The sequence below is a fragment of the Crocodylus siamensis genome, chromosome 2 (assembly GCF_052110815.1).
Source record: "Crocodylus siamensis isolate JL-2025a chromosome 2, ASM5211081v1, whole genome shotgun sequence".
NCBI classification, from domain to species: domain Eukaryota; kingdom Metazoa; phylum Chordata; order Crocodylia; family Crocodylidae; genus Crocodylus; species Crocodylus siamensis.
Window position 1 is genome coordinate 7,600,699 of NC_143396.1, and position 14,406 is coordinate 7,615,104.

Here is a 14,406-nt window from a genome sequence, read left to right on the forward strand (position 1 = left end):
ATACTGGGTCTCTATAATGCCAATTGGCAGCTCTACTCTACCAAATCCCGGTTTGCGGCCCCAAAGAGGAAGCTGGGTATTAAACCCCGAAAAATACTCTACAATTTAGGGCAGGCGAGATCTTCACGCCATTACGGAAATTAACGGGAGACGAAAGGACCAGCCAGTCCTCTCCGCTGGACCTGTCAGTAATGAAGTCTGATCTAGTAGGAGCTCTTGCCTGTGAACAGAGCCCGCGTCCTTTGGACACAGGAACCGTTGTTTCTCTACCAAGATGTGTGTTTTTCCACCCAAACACGCTCCTCTCTAGACAGCCCTTCCTTGGCCTATGCTGCTTATGTCCACCTCACCGGGGCGCGTGAATAGACCTTCATATTTATTAATGTTGCATCTTCTCCCATTGCAGGCTGCCTTTTTTTTTTTTTGTAGCTGAGCATTGAGCTAATGACATACAGCCCCGCAGAAGCCTCCCTGTATGGATTTCAAGGATGCTGGAAAGCTCATTTTATTCAATCGGCATTCCTCTTTCCTCCATGCCAAGGACTATAATGCTCCATCCCGGTTCCTGATACCACAGGATATTATTGAGGCAAACAGCTCCATAAGTTTTCTGTGCAAAAAACCCCCAAGTGCCAGGGGAGCAGACATTTATATGGTTAAGGACAGCAGTCACGGCAGCACTTGCTGGGATAAAAGGGTGATCCAGCTTGATGCTTTGGGGCATGTGCCGATTGCCAGCTGTGGTCAGGAAGAAATTGCTCCCACGATACGCTCCCCTTTTGCACGTATGGCAGGTGCATTGCCACGCAGCGCTCACACCCTCGTCTGAAATACCTGGTGTTGCCGCTGATTGTAGGGGGGCCGTAATAAGTCGCAGCGTAGCATTTTTACATTCAGATGATGCAGCACCGTCTCAGGTTGTGGTTCGAATCATGTCCCTCCCAGGTGTTCGGGTGTCTAAACAGAGACTTGCTCAATAGGAGTGGAGTAAATACTGTGCTTTGTAAAGTCCCTGGGGGTACGCGTCCACGACTGATTTATATAAAGGCTTCGAGGAAGCTTTTAGGGCCTCCTGGGTGCTTGTGAATGAGAGATGAGCCTGCGGTAGTCCCTTTCAGGCTGGCTCCTTGCTCAGTCAATTAGCATTAGCGAGCACGGTTAACTATAGAAGTGTCACAAAAGGAAATGAGAGCAGGGAAAGCAAAGGCTTGGGAGGATGCAAATGATGGGAGAGCAAAGTGGCGGCTCGGAGGAACAAGGCCACACTTGCAAGCCTCTTTCTAGACCTGGCTCCTCTGTGTCTCTCGGCCTTGACCTGCAGCCTCCTGCTGTTCCTGGCCCTGGACAGCTCTGCAAATGCTCCCCAACCCTCCTCTGCACCCCTCTATACAGCTCTGCCAATGCCCTGCAGCCCCCTGCTATGCCAGTCCTGCAGCGCCTGAGTTTTGCACAGCATCTGATACCCGATCCGCGGTCCTGTAGATGTTCCCGCTCTGGTCCCCAGCACAGCCCTGCTGATGCACACCAATCCCCAGACGCCTGGGTCTGTATCTCTCTTTCCAGCATTTCTCCAATCTGGCTGTATTTTGGGTTCCTGTGTTGCTGCTACTGTTCTTCTGCTCCACAAAAGACCAACATGCCAATGTCAGGGTCAAACTGGCTCCCTTCCTCTGGCACTTCAGTCCTCGGCATCCAAGACTGGAGATACTTTGCAGCTTCATGTCTTCAGGAAGCCAGAAAAGGACCAGCTAGACTGCTACCAGCTCCCCTGCATCCAACTGGTGGATGGGACATGGGGTGCATTTGTTAGCACAGCTAAGATGCAAAGCTTGCCTTCAAGTCACCTGTACTCCCCCCTGTCTTGGTCTTGGAAGTCCAAAGTGACCTGCAGGACTCAAAGTTGTGACCCACGGAGATTATGGGGGGGCTGAGGAATGGGATCTGGGTTGCAAATTTCTTTGTTAAGACCTACTTTGGGGATTTCATTGTAAGTAAACTCAACCGATGACCCATCAAAGAACAAGTCTGATCCTGTGTAGTGCTGAGGTCCCTTATTTCCCTAAATGACTTCATGTTAGTACTCAGAACCGCGCATCATCACATCCTAGGAGGTGACCTCATGGTCCAGGGGAATCTCCCTCGTACTTCTTACAGCTGGTTGGTCTGGACGGCACCCTCCCCATCCACTTTGCTGTGCTCAGTCCCTGAGATCTTGCCCCCTTACCCCGCCCCACGTTAGGATTTTATTCACCTTTCTTCATCCTACAGCTGGAAGCTTCCATTTTATTCCCAGGTTAATGTTAATGGTGCATAAAATACTTGCAGCTCTGACAGGGGAGAGTTATCGCCACCCAGGCCCCCTTTATGCCGACTCTTAAAACTATGAAATCATAATTTATTTAATAATAGCATAGTGTAGGAATGAAATCTGGTCTGAGACAGCGTGAACCCAAATCTTCCCTAAGCCCATGGACACAGCCCAGCAGGAAGCAACAGCAGCGTGGCTTATCGCCCATCGCATCCTCTTATTGTTTTCAAGGCAGCCTTTGAAAATACAAAGTATTTAAAGAATTGGTTGAACTCATTTTCATTTCAAAAACAAAACTGCCTTTCCCCAGCTCAGGGTCTCAAGAGCAAGCACAAAGGTGATCGTCACCACCGGTGAGGTCAAAGACCAGGCCTACAGATTAACAGCAGCATGACAAGGAGGGTTGCAAAGAGGATGGAGCTGGGCTGGTCTCAGTGGGGGCAGACGACAGGACAAGGAGCAATGGGCTCAAGCTGCAGCAAGGGAACTTGAGGTCGGATATTAGGAAAAACTTTCTCACTAGGAGGGTAATAAAACACTGGAACAGGCTCCCCAGAAAGGTGGTGGAGTCCCCATCCTTGGAGGTGTTTCAGACTCGGCTAGACAAAGCCGTGGCTGGGGTGATGTAGTTGGGGCTGGTCCTGCTTGGAGCAGGGGTTTGCACTAGATGTGACCTCCTGATGTCCCTTCCAGCCTCATTTTCTGTGAATCTATAACCTGACTGGGGACCAGGTCCCAATGATCCCTGCTCCCCACCTCCAAACTGGAATAAGCCAGTGAAGATAAACTTAGAGATCTGCAAGACCTCAGTCCCTTGGAAGCGGCTGCTGGAGATGATCGTGGAAAACCTTCGTTGGCATATGGCAAGGCTAGGAGCATGCAAGCAGGGCTTACCAACCTGGTGTAGGCATGCCAAAGAAGCCTGCCCAAACTGAGTGGGCCCATGGGCTAGCATGCCAGCTTCTGTCCCCAACACCACATGAGGAAGTGATGTGGTTGTCATCACATCTGCTTATGGTTCCCCATCCAAAAAAGCAGGCTTGGCTTGATCTGTGTGCGGCCTTTTTGGCACAACGGCACTTGAGGTGTGGTGAGAAACCTTCGCTGCAGCCCCGAGGCTGCAATGCTCACTTATGTCCAGCCATGAATGGGGACAGCAAAGCACAGAATGAAATAAAGGGATTTGCTAAAGGTTACAGGGAGGAACGGTGGCACAGTCAAGAAAAGAGCAGCTTATGAAGACTCAAGCGGGAAGGAGATTTATGATGGCAGAGCAATGTTTAATATAGCAGGCAGAGGCACGATGAGCTCCTGCCTTGAAAAGCCAAAGCTGGAGAAATGCAGGCTGGTGAAAAATTGCATTTTTTGGTCATTACCCATTGGAAAGGCTTACCGAGGGATATTGCAGATGCTCTGTCATTGGGGGGCTTGGTTCAAGATTGCAGGTGTTTTTCTAAAAAAAATAAAATATTGCTTCTGCTCTCCCAAACCTTACCTGCCTGATACAGGAATTAACGGGAGATGGTCTCTGCCTTGCCTTTTGCAGGCAGTCGGGATAGAGGATCAAAATGGTTGCTTCTGGACTCCCTGCTCTCTGCTTTATTCACTGGATAACTCCTCTACTTTGGCTCTTTTTCTCCCCCTTCTTTCCCTTCCTCCCCTCCATTGCCAGAAGCACAAACACAGCTTTGCTGTGCTACTGTATAAGGTGCAGTCTGCCGTCCCTGCTCCGCTACTGATTCTCGCTGTAGCCCTTGGCAAGTCCCTTAATAACATTTCCGCCTTCTGTCCCTCAGCTGGAGGGAGGGTGGGGATGAAGATGAGATTATTTGTCAGCCTGATCCCAAGTGTCTTCTACAGTGAGCTCCTAGCTGAGCCATTACAATGTCGACTATACGCTACTTGGAGCAGGGACCATCTATACCAAAGGCTGGGGCTGGGTTCTCTACTACGACTGCTATCATAATACTAATAGAGGGGCGTGCAGGATTGGACCAAAGCTATTGGGGATGCAGTAGTCGAGGTGATCTACCTAAAGAACAGCTTTGAGGTCCTGCCCCAGGTTCACCCTGTCCAAAAAAGCAGGTACCCAGGCCTGCTTGCAGCCATTATGATTCACCTTCACTAAAACCCTCCTGGAGTTAATTAGTAATGAGACTGAGTGGCTCCGGGATGGGTGACGGGCTTCCAAACCCTTTGCAACTGGGCCATTGCTTTAAATCCTTGCCAGTCAGAGAAGCCCGTTGGGAGGACAGGGTTGATGGTCTCCATCCAGGTGTTGGCAGGCTCCTGTGTCCACCCAGAATTAAAACCTGGCCAGCGTTGACTGGAAACCATGTGGACTTCTCAGAAGAGAGGCCAATGTTTGGGCAGCTGGGCTTTTCATGCAAGGTGGGGGAAGCCTGTTTTGTTGCTAGAGAGCCGGGGAGCTGGTGGATCCCACCATCACCAAGATCCTTACTGAGAACAAAAGGGGGAACTCCTTCCCCTTGAGCCGCGGGGCTGACTGACCTTCCATCAGGGTGTGGTGGATGCTCCAGTAGACACTCAGGCAGTGCTTCTCCTTCTTCATGCCCCGCTTGCACTTGCAGCCGTACAGCTGGCTGGACAGGAGGGCCGTCACCGTGCTCCGGCACTGGCTCTTGGCATCCGGACCCAGTTTGTTGGCGCCGTTGCCCGCGATGCATTGTCGGAGGGTCCGAAACTTGGAGCTGCAGCTGGGGTCGTTGGTGCAGGACTCCCCAGCTTGCAGGCAATCCCTGCTGGAGCTGACAGCTTCCATCATGCCTTCTGCAAGAGAAGCAGAGAGCGTGTCATGGCAGTGTATTCCCACCCCCTGAGAGCAAGGCGATGCAGCCGCGTCTCCTCCTTTCCAGACACTAAAGGGAACCGGCCTTTCCCTAAACATCTGAAAGAGCTAGTGTTATCGAACCTAGAGAAGAGAAGACTGAGGTGATGTGATAACAGCTTTCAGATACCTACAGGGTGATTGTAGAGAGGATGGAGATGGGCCTTTCTTTGGGGTCAGGACTAGGAGCAACGGCCTCGGCTGCAGCAGGGGAAATTTAGGCTGCAGATTAGAATCATAGAGAATCAGAGAAAATGAGGGCTGGAGGGGACCCCAGAAGGTCACATCTAGTCCAGCCCCTGCTCAAGGCAGGACCAGCCCCAACTACATCGTCCCAGCCAAGGCTTTGTCTACCCGGGTCTTCAAAACCTCCAAGGATGGAGACTGCACCATCTCTTTGGGTAGCTTGTTCCAGTGCTTCACCACCCTCATCCTGAGAAAGTTTTTCCTAATATTCAACCTCAACTTTCCTTGCTGTAGCTTGAGCCCATTGCTCCTTTTGTCATCTGCCCCCACTGAGAACAGCCCAGCTCCATCCTTTTTGCAGCCCCCCGGCAGGGAGGTGAACTCGGTTTTCTCTTCTGCAGACTAAATCAGCCCATTTCCCTCCACCTCTCCTCACAAGCCATATGCCCAAGTCCCCAAACCATTTTCACTACTCTCTGCTGGACTCTCTCCAATGTGTCCACATCCTTTCTGCAGTGGGGGGCCCACAGCTGGACACAGGACTCCAGATGTGGCCTCCCCGGTGCTGAATAGAGGGGAGGAACCACTGCCCTCGACCTACTGGCAGCGCTCCTACCTATGCAGCCCATTAGGAGCAACTTTCTGGTTATGGGTCAAGCGTTGGCTGCCTAGAGAAACTGTGCAATTTCCATCCTCGGAAATTTTCAAGAGTAGGTTGGACAGACACGTGACTGGGATGGTGTAGTCAGGACTGATCCTGCCCTGACCAGGGGGCTGCACTAGATGACTTTTGTGAGGTCCCTTCCAACCCAGTTTTCCTATGATCCTAAATATATATGTCCTGTGGATTGGCATTCCCAAACTTCTCTCAAGTCCTTTACAAAGGACCAGCCCAGCCCAGCAGTCCTCGCTCAGACAAATCTCCCATTGGGAAAACTGCCTGAATCCAAACAGCACAATTAGGACGTAACTATACAGCATCCGCACTCACTGACAAGCTCCCTGTGTTCGAGAGCACCAGATCATCCGCTTAGCCCCGGGGCTCTGAACCCGGGTGAGTGTCTTTCAAGGGTGCCACGTAACGCTAGCAAGGTCAGGTATGCAAACATGATTCACAAGGTAAACCCAGAGAAACCACAGTGTTAAAAAACATTCAAACCTCCACAGTCTTTCTGAGTCCTTTGCACCAGAAGAACGGCTCCATTATTTTTCTGGAGTCAAAAAAGAGTGAAAACAAAGAGCTGGCATTTTCTGAGGGGGGCCACGAGTCTATCCAGGGGTGCCTGGAGTCTAAAAAGGTTGAGAGCTGTTGGTTTAATCACACAGGAACCCTACTTAAGCCTTAGGGATGTGAGGTTAAAAATAGGGGTAGGAGACAGACCGCTAATAGGGCTTCTGATTATGGCCCACATCTATAAGCTGTGCCCTACCTTCTCCCTCCTAGCAGCTTAACCCACCTGCCTCTTGCTTCTTGCTGGGACACCAGCCTAGGATGGTTCAGACAAGGATAGTTTTCGATGACAGTACTCGTACCTGGCTGGGGCAGCTGGAACTGGTGGGATGGGGCAGAATCATGGAAAAAATAAGGCTGGAAGGGCCTTCAGGAGGTCATCAAGTCCAACTTCCTGCTCAAGACGGGATCATCCCTGTCTACACCAGCTCTAGATGTCTGTCTGTTTTATCCACACTCACAGCTTTCCAAAGATGAAGATACCACAACCCCCATGATCTCTTTTAGGGCTAAGCCACCCTCCGAGAGGTGGTTCTTTGCAATGGCCACCACTCGCTGCAAGTTAAGCCTGTTCCTGTTTCTCCCATGCCTTGGGCATAAAGAGAGCCATTGATGGCCAGTCTTCTTACAACAGCCCTTCTTGAGACTGTTATCCAATCCCTCCCGCCATCACCTCTTCTCCAGCTCTTCCAACCTTGCCTTGTGAATCAGGTTTTCTAGACACCTCCCCCCCACCCCAAAGCACAATTTGTGTTGCTTTCTGCTGGACTCTGGATCAGGTCCTCAACCAGCCTGATCAAGCACACGTGGCTTTGTAATGTGTCAGAAGAGCTTGCAAATGTGTTGCTGGAGGTGTCATGGGACTATTAATTGCCATCATCCCCCCACTACCAAAATCCTGCATCTGTTGAGAGTTGTGCAGGCCAGATGACTCGATCTGACCTGTGGGCTGGTATTCGAGCACCACTGGATTAGACCATAGTTGACTTATGGGGACACATGCACCCTCCTAAGACTCTCAGTGCCCCCCTGAGATTATCTGGCCTGGAAAAGGGTGCTCCATCTCACCTCCTTCTCTCTCCCCTCCTAGGACCAAGGCAACCTGCCCGCATCGATTGTCACGGGCAGAACTGAGGACGGAGAAGCCAGGCATCCTTCTCCAATTTGTGGCTTTGAAGTCAATGGCACTTTATAGCAGCTCATCACCTGGCTATAGAGTAAATGACCTTGTGACCACAGACCATAAGATGATCCAAACAGGCTCAGCACCCTGCCAGTAAACTAAGTGCAGACAGACTGTATTATTCTTCCTTATACCAGGGGAATAGCAGTACAGTCCCCTGATGGCTGTGGATTGGGCAACAGACTATAACAGATGAAGAAACAAAGAGCTTTTGACAGGTGTGCTGTCTCCTATACATTAGCTGGGCTGGCAGATGGGAATATGATGGTGCGCCAACGGAGAAGAATGGGTAGTGGCCTCTTGATGTCCAACGGGATGGGATGGTGTGCTTCCACCCTCTCCCAAACATGTCAGAGGCGTCCGCATTAAGGCAAGAACAGGGTTTAATTATATGTGATGCAGCAGCAACTTGGCCTGTTTTAGGCAGGGTTTGTGCCATGCAATCCGTTTCCTGACAAATCCTGCCGAGGCCTCGCTAGAGACGTCCCAGGAGATTCGGAGAGGTGTGTCTGTTGGGGCCAAGCTCACGGGCCAGCGTTGGACGCAGGAACCCAACATTTTCCTTCCCCTGCCCCTGCGGTGATAATAGGCTGAAGGAGGCAGCTGCTGCTACTTCCGCGCTGGCTGGAGCAGCAGACAGCAGCTGGGGACTGGATGTTCACGGTGAACTTTTCTCCAATGTAAAAAAGGGCTGTTCTGATGGGCAAAAACCCTACCAACTTCTAAGTCATCTCACCAAATCTGCTGCTTTGGCCCCTTAAAAGAAAAAAACAAACCAAAAAAAAATACCCCCAAAACCTCGCATGCATACCAGCCTCTGGCTTCTTTGCTATTCGTTCCCTCCAGGGAGAGCACACATACACCAACTGCAGATGCTTCCTCAGCCTGAGGAAGGGTATTTATACCCAAAAGCTTCAAAGAAGAATTTTTCCAACTATTTGAGTTGGTCGAATAAAAGATATCAAATTTACCCAACAAAGTTTGTCTGCTAAAAACCTGATGCATGTAACAGGGGCAGGGGGAATCCCTCCTGGCCCCATGCAGCAAGTAGCAAAGCCTGGTAAATAAATACCCATGGAAGAAAATAGGCCTAGATCTTCCTTGGCCAACGGCTCTTCTATCTCTTCTTGGGGTCTCTATAACTTCCCTAGGCATCTATTTTACTGCCTCACCGCTCTAACAGCGCAGACACTTTTCCTGATATCAAATCTAAACCGACCTTGTTGCAACTTCAAGCCATGGGTCTGTGTCTAATTCTCCTTGCTGCAAGAGAGAAGAGGTGTTTTCTGTCTTCTTTATGGCAGCCCCTCAAGTATTTGAAGACTGCTGTCATGTCCCTTCTGCAAGATGAACGGGACCAGCTCCTTCAACCTCTCCCCGTATGACTTCCCTTCCAAGCCCTCTATCATTTTTGTTGCTTGCCTCTGGACCCACACATGCAGCATCACGGGCAGCTGGCGGGCAGGTTCAAGGGTTGGCCTAGCTCAGACCTGAGCAGGTCGTTCCAGTCCACAGCCAGAAATACATTGGTGAATATTGTTTTACAGCCTTAGATTTTGTTAAACTACTGGATAAAACTTTTGTCTCCAATTTCAGTTCATAGATCTTGATTTATTCAAGAGCCTGGGCTGGATCAGATCAGCCCCCAAAAATATGCATAGAAAAGGTCTTTTTTTTCCATGCGTGAAATACTCCCTTTAGGCCATCTTAACTTTAAGACCTATCGAGCTGGTTTTCCGCCAACGCAACCTGCTTCTTGAATCTCAGTGAGCTGTGTAAAACAGGCCAAGGCGGGTGTTCCTGTATTCAGCGGCTGCTGAATTACCCATGCAAACACATGTCTGCGAACACATGGATACAGGACCAAAGAACAGCACAGCAGATTTTGGATAGATTTTCTTAGAAGCATCACCCCAACCAGCTATTACAAAATGTGCAAAATTTCCACCCGGAAGGACTTAATTTGTCAGCGCCAGGTGAGCAACTGGAAAAGTGGCTTAGGGTGGACGTTGCAACCCAAGATGTACTCTTGCCAATCCCCCCCACGCCCCACGGCTGGATTGAAAAGCAGACAACCTGTCCAAACGTGGAGGCATCCCATGACCCTCTAATGTAAAGGAAATCCAAACCCAGTGAAAAAATTGCCTACAAAATAGAAAATCAGCATGTTCTGGCTTAGTGGAACAGAGATATTTCCAGCAATATCACCCCTTCCCCCGTATTCAAGGCTTTATGACGGAGGTGCTTGGAGCAACTTTAACTGGAGGGTTACAAATGACCTGGTCCATCATGACGTCGCTTAAAAAGCCAAGCGTTCGAGGGATTTTATTGTTCACCGTGTCTTTGCTCCTGAGACATCATTGCATTGCCCTGCTCCCTGGCGTGGCCCCGAGAGAGTCGTTTTATGTGACATTAAGAACGCGTCTCTCGGGGAGGGAGGAAAAAACTGTACCATGCAGAAGAAATGAGGCTTCCTGCTGTGCTTGGGAGCTGGAGGGATGAGATGTAAATCAGACCTTTCCTGCCACGGATGAGTCGGTTTATGGGCTTTCTCCATTCGCCACTTCAGTTGGGAGCTCTCTCAACACCACGCAACTTTCGCGTTGCAGGTGTGACCGCCTAGAAGCAAATTCAGGTCGCTAACAGTTGGGAGCTGGGCTTGCTTTCTTTTTAGCCACTGCTTTTGCTAGAGAAGAACTTCTAGCTCCTTTATAGCTTTTTTTTTTTTTAATTAAAAAAAAATGTAAAGGCCTTTTTGTCTGATGGATGATCCCCTTTGCTCTGCTGCCGGTTTCACATGGTTTTCGGAGGGCAGACGGGGCCAGAAATTTATTTTCACATCCTGTGTTCTGGCTGTATACCACGGCTCTTGCTGATCTCGCTTAGCTCAGTGTAACAGATGTACAACTGCACCCGTGCGAAGGAAATCAGGATCTTCCCTCTGCATTACTATTAATATTTAGTAGGTTCATCATGCCTTTCACCCGGGAGGCCTCAAAGTGTTTCACTAAAAAAACCACGCCTGGCTTCAACACCAGGCAAGGCATTTCATCCAGCTCCTACATGCAGCTGTGGCTGGGGTGAAACACTGAAGTGGGGGGTACAGGGCATTTCCCAGACTTCTGGACTTTGCTGGTCGCCGCATAGAGCTGGGAAGGAATTATTTTTCCATCTTGTCCCTAAGTGTGTCAGGGGGTTTTTCACCTTCGTCAGAAGCGTTGGGTGTTGGCTGCAACCAAGGCAGGGGATGGTGACTGGGCTGTATCAGTGCTCTTGCTGGGACTTAAACCCAGAGGTTCCCAACTCAAGGGTCTTGCCCTTCCTCTCAATGTCAGGCCAATGCCACATTTGGGGTCAGGAGGAATTTCAATTTATCGTCAGAGTGGTATAGACTTCGGGTTGGGTTTTTTTTCCATCTGTAGCCATGGGGTGGGGGCATGGCCTTCTTCTTTGGATCCCCTGAGCATATTTTAATAACGTTTGCAGCAGCGGGACACTGGTCACCACGATCCCCTTCCTTTACTTGCGGCAGGTTTGGGTGCTATGTCTTGTGTTGTGCCAGGGTTGACTGTGTAGTTTTGCTAAGAGGTTAGAAAATAGATTTGTATAGGTTTGCACAGGGCTGATCCTGCCTCAGGCAGGGGTTGGACTAGATGTGACCTCTGGAGCTCCCTTCCAGCCCTACGTCTCTGTGCTTTTATGGGCAGTTGTTTGCAAGGTGATGCAGCATTGCCAACTCTGATGATTGCTGGCGTTGTTCTTAAAGTCTAGGCTTGGGAATGTGAAAAACTTATATGTACACACACATATATATATTTATGGCACACATATATATATTTATGGCAGACAAGGTTCATTGGGTATTTATATTTATGGCAGACAAGGTTCATTGGGTATTTATATATATAAGATACATACTTTATTTTTATATATATATATATATATATATATATATAAAAGAGCTATGTTTTTCACATTCCCGAAGTGTAGACTTTAAGAGCAACGCCAACAATCATGAGAGTTGGCAACACTGGTGATGGTAAAGCGGCTCCAGCTGAAGCCCCAGGTGAAGTTTTCCAACCTGGGATATGAGTTGGGCACAGGGAAACTTCCATTTCCCAATTCTGGTACAGCATCCCACTGGCGTATCTTTGGATTTTAAATGTTTTAGCGTGCATAAAGCCACTGTCCACAGAAAACGTTGGTTGAGGTTCATCTTGTCCATTTGAGTGGCATCTATTTGACTTCATACATTTGGAAGGTCAGGGTCCAGCACCTTCCGTGTGCCTCTGACTCAGGCTTGGTCCCAAGGATAGCCAGAGGGAAGGCTGTTTTCCTGAGACATTATTCACTCCTTAGAAAAAGTTACTGCCTTGGAGCTCTACAGCTCATTGGGAATCACCACCACTGTCCTACACCAAGTGGCAGGAGCTGTTTATTATCCTGACCATTGACTGGAAAGGCTTTTACTTAATTTTTTCTGCATTGTTGAGAGATGCCAGAGTGCACAAGTGACTGCAGCCATCCAGTGCTCAGACACCCACTCTAGCCAACATCCACCAGTCTGACCTGTGTGGGACCAGCAGCACCTGAAAGCCTCTAGCTTCATCCCATCCTACCCATCTCTAGCTCCTTCTGGGCTCTTTGTAATAGGAGGCAGCTGGTCCCTAAATAGCAAGGGCTCACCCTATTAACAGGATTCATGGAAAGGCCAACAGATGGACCTGGTGTTCAGACATGAGTGCGTGGTGTGAAATTACTGTATTTTCTCACATACCACTCACCCAGGAATAAGACACACCTTATTTTTTAAATAAAGGGGGAAAAAGATTTTTCCTTGAAAATATGAATCAGGATGGTATTCTCACAAGCTGCAGTAAGGGGCAGGAAAAAAAAACCTGTGGTTGCTTTAAGTCCTAGTTGTGGTGCTCTCCCAGGTTGAGAAGGGGGACCAGGCAGTTTTAACATAAAGGAAGTAAAGACAGCCCAATTGCAGCATCTCAGGGGCCCATTAAATTAGCTGGCAAGTGGCATTACCTAATCATACTGGCAATGCCAAGCGTTATGCCTTCTAAGCTGACTTTCTGCCAGACTCGATGATCCTTTAAGGTCCCTTCCAGCCCTAATGTCTATGAAATCTATAAATGACACTAGGGAGCCCCCCTGCAGCCCCCGGCTGCCCACTGTTTTTACCATCAGAGTCCCAGAGCCTTGTTACATGTTAATTTTAGGTGGTTCCTGGTTTCTTAATCCCTGGATTGCCCACACATTGACTCCTGGAACTAGTTTTAAGCACACTTTAGGCAGCTCAAAGTTACGCCACTCCAGGGCAGGTTCATCTCTGATCTGTGTTACGTGGCTTGTGTTCCATTAACATGTGGCCACCCCTCACAGATGAGCTGCCCCCAACTTGCCATCCTCCAGCATCCCAGGATTCAGTGTCCCCTTCCACCACCTTCCTGTAATGGGTGGGCAAACCTGCCACCCTGTCACGGGGCGGGGTCCTAAGAGCGGCTGTGATCTCTCCTAGTGCCCCCTACCATGCCAAGTGGGTGTCCATGCACCCTCGTTCTCGCCTGCCACGTCTTTGATGATAAAAGTATTAAGGGAGGCTGCCTGCCTTTTTGCCCCCTTGGACACAGTACCCCGATGTATCCCAGTTTGGGTTCTGTCTTAGCGGACCCCGTGCATTAAAGGCTCAAGGGCTACGCGTGGCTCCTACCACCCCTAATACCACGCCCCAAGCCTCTCAGATGTACCGGACGTTGTCGAGTCAATTACTGTTGCCCGCACCCTTGTGGATGCCCTCCGGGCTTGTCTTCTACTCGTGGCCCACACCAGGGCCCTTCTCTGCGCCCTCACCCGCACTGGGGCCTATCTCTGTACTCTCGCCCACACTGGGGCCTTTCTTGTCTATGCGCCCTTTCTGGGCTTCCAGTCTGTGTGCCCTCCCTGGGGCATCTCTCCGCCCTTAGGGCTTCTCTCACGATTGCCCTCCCTGGGGCTTCTCATCTATGCGCTTGGGGCTCAGGTGGCCGTAGCCGTGCCTGGCCCCCTTAATCCCCTCCTTGGGTCTGCGCCTCCTATGGGACTCAGGCAGCCTTGACCTTACCTGGCCCCCAATGCACTGTGCCCCTTCTCAGGGCTGGGGTCAGTGCACCCCTAGATGTGGTGTCCTCTCTGGCACTGGGTCCCCACACTGCTGTGGAGTCCCTATGAGGCCTCCTCCAACCCCTATTAGCCTCACCCGGTCCTCCGGTCCACAGAAGCTGTTTCAGGCCATCAGGCTTCTCTGTGCTTCCTGCTCCAACAGAGCTCTGACTTCCTCGGCTGCCTGGCTTGTTTATATAGGCTAGGCCCTGCCCCCTTCTGGTCAGCTGACCAAACTGTGGTTGCCCCGGCAACTGGCACCTGTAACTCTTTCTAGGAGTAGGGCACTTCAATGCCCTGCGACACAGCCCCTGAACAATATTGCCTAGGAGGTGGTTCTGGCACCAAGCCCCCTTTCACTCCCTGGGGTATGACGTTCCCACCCTCAGGGGTGCAACCCCAGGCAAACACCCTGCAGAGCACACGCCAGCTGGCCAGGTCTCAGGGCACGGACAAGTCCAGGAGTGGGGATTGGGGTGTTATTTTCTTTTTGCTTTGTT

General features: G+C 50.2%; 1 protein-coding gene across 1 annotated transcript in view; it reads right to left on the reverse strand.

Moving 5' to 3' along the window:
• GFRA4 (GDNF family receptor alpha 4) overlaps positions 1–14,406 on the reverse strand; it is a 129,582-nt gene that overhangs the window by 35,726 nt on the left and 79,450 nt on the right. The window contains exon 2 of the mRNA XM_090035107.1: positions 4,820–5,098. Coding sequence (XP_089891233.1) covers positions 4,820–5,098 — 279 coding nt within the window. The remainder of the gene's footprint in view (positions 1–4,819; positions 5,099–14,406) is intronic.